Below are 2,500 nucleotides of genomic sequence, written 5' to 3'. Positions count from 1 at the left end.
TGTTAGATGATGATGTTATGAGGGCCCTCCTGGTGTTAGATGATGATGTTATGAGGGCCCTCCTGGTGTTAGATGATGATGATGATGTAATGAGGGCCCTCCTTGTGTTAGATGATGATGTTATCAGGGCCCTCCTGGTGTTAGATGATGATGTAATGAGGGCCCTCCTGGTGTTAGATGATGATGTAATGAGGGCCCTCCTGGTGTTAGATGATGATGTAATGAGGGCCCTCCTGGTGTTAGATGATGATGATGATGTTATGAGGGCCCTCCTGGTGTTAGATGATGATGTTATGAGGGCCCTCCTGGTGTTAGATGATGATGTTATGAGGGCCCTCCTGGTGTTAGATGATGATGATGTTGTGAGGGCCCTCCTGGTGTTAGATGATGATGATGATGTTATGAGGGCCCTCCTGGTGTTAGATGATGATGTTATGAGGGCCCTCCTGGTGTTAGATGATGATGTAATGAGGGCCCTCCTGGTGTTAGATGATGATGATGTTAGGAGGGCCCTCCTGGTGTTAGATGATGATGATGTCATGAGGGCCCTCCTGGTGTTAGATGATGATGATGATGATGTTATGAGGGCCCTCCTGGTGTTAGATGATGATGATGTCATGAGGGCCCTCCTGGTGTTAGATGATGATGATGATGTTATGAGGGCCCTCCTGGTGTTAGATGATGATGATGTTATGAGGGCCCTCCTGGTGTTAGATGATGATGATGTTATGAGGGCCCTCCTGGTGTTAGATGATGATGATGATATGAGGGCCCTCCTGGTGTTAGATGATGATGTAATGAGGGCCCTCCTGGTGTTAGATGATGATGATGATGTTATGAGGGCCCTCCTGGTGTTAGATGATGATGTTATGAGGGCCCTCCTGGTGTTAGATGATGATGTTATGAGGGCCCTCCTGGTGTTAGATGATGATGATGTTGTGAGGGCCCTCCTGGTGTTAGATGATGATGATGATGTTATGAGGGCCCTCCTGGTGTTAGATGATGATGTTATGAGGGCCCTCCTGGTGTTAGATGATGATGTAATGAGGGCCCTCCTGGTGTTAGATGATGATGATGTTAGGAGGGCCCTCCTGGTGTTAGATGATGATGATGTCATGAGGGCCCTCCTGGTGTTAGATGATGATGATGATGATGTTATGAGGGCCCTCCTGGTGTTAGATGATGATGATGTCATGAGGGCCCTCCTGGTGTTAGATGATGATGATGATGTTATGAGGGCCCTCCTGGTGTTAGATGATGATGATGTTATGAGGGCCCTCCTGGTGTTAGATGATGATGATGTTATGAGGGCCCTCCTGGTGTTAGATGATGATGATGATATGAGGGCCCTCCTGGTGTTAGATGATGATGTAATGAGGGCCCTCCTGGTGTTAGATGATGATGATGTTAGGAGGGCCCTCCTGGTGTTAGATGATGATGATGTTATGAGGGCCCTCCTGGTGTTAGATGATGATGATGATGTTATGAGGGCCCTCCTGGTGTTAGATGATGATGATATGAGGGCCCTCCTGGTGTTAGATGATGATGTAATGAGGGCCCTCCTGGTGTTAGATGATGATGATGTTAGGAGGGCCCTCCTGGTGTTAGATGATGATGATGTTATGAGGGCCCTCCTGGTGTTAGATGATGATGATGATGTTATGAGGGCCCTCCTGGTGTTAGATGATGATGATATGAGGGCCCTCCTGGTGTTAGATGATGATGTAATGAGGGCCCTCCTGGTGTTAGATGATGATGATATGAGGGCCCTCCTGGTGTTAGATGATGATGTAATGAGGGCCCTCCTGGTGTTAGATGATGATGATGATGTTAGGAGGGCCCTCCTGGTGTTAGATGATGATGTTATGAGGGCCCTCCTGATGTTAGATGATGATGATGATGTTAGGAGGGCCCTCCTGGTGTTAGATGATGATGGAATGAGGGCCCTCCTGGTGTTAGATGATGATGATGATGTTAGGAGGGCCCTCCTGGTGTTAGATGATGATGATATGAGGGCCCTCCTGGTGTTAGATGATGATGTAATGAGGGCCCTCCTGGTGTTAGATGATGATGATGATGTTAGGAGGGCCCTCCTGGTGTTAGATGATGATGTTATGAGGGCCCTCCTGATGTTAGATGATGATGATGTTAGGAGGGCCCTCCTGGTGTTAGATGATGATGTTATGAGGGCCCTCCTGATGTTAGATGATGATGATGTTAGGAGGGCACCCTAACCCTAACCTGTGTATTAATCCTCAAGGGTGTATTGTAGTTTGAGGAACATTGTCTCCTTCTGTTCCCAGGTACTCCTGGAAGAGGATTCCCGGGATCGCCGGGAGGGGCCGGCGGCAAGGGTGAGTGCACCGTCCCCCGCTAGATCCCCTCTCTCGACCTCGCCGTTAGCTTTCTGCTCGCCTACCCCCCCACATCGCTCCGTAGCTGCGGCCCCCGCCGGGGCCTCTGGCAGCCGGGGGGGCTGCCAGATGATTGGCCAAAGGTC

At 49.5% G+C, this 2,500-nt stretch overlaps 1 protein-coding gene across 1 annotated transcript in view; it reads left to right on the top strand.

Moving 5' to 3' along the window:
* The window catches only part of LOC115538430 (collagen, type IV, alpha 1), a 31,575-nt gene that overhangs the window by 22,052 nt on the left and 7,023 nt on the right, over positions 1-2,500 (top strand). The window contains 1 exon segment of the mRNA XM_030349995.1: positions 2,304-2,354. Coding sequence (XP_030205855.1) covers positions 2,304-2,354 — 51 coding nt within the window.

The sequence above is a fragment of the Gadus morhua genome, unplaced genomic scaffold, assembly GCF_902167405.1.
Source record: "Gadus morhua unplaced genomic scaffold, gadMor3.0, whole genome shotgun sequence".
Classification (NCBI taxonomy): domain Eukaryota; kingdom Metazoa; phylum Chordata; class Actinopteri; order Gadiformes; family Gadidae; genus Gadus; species Gadus morhua.
Note: the sequence above shows the minus strand (reverse complement) of the source record. Positions and strands in the feature narration are given on the sequence as shown.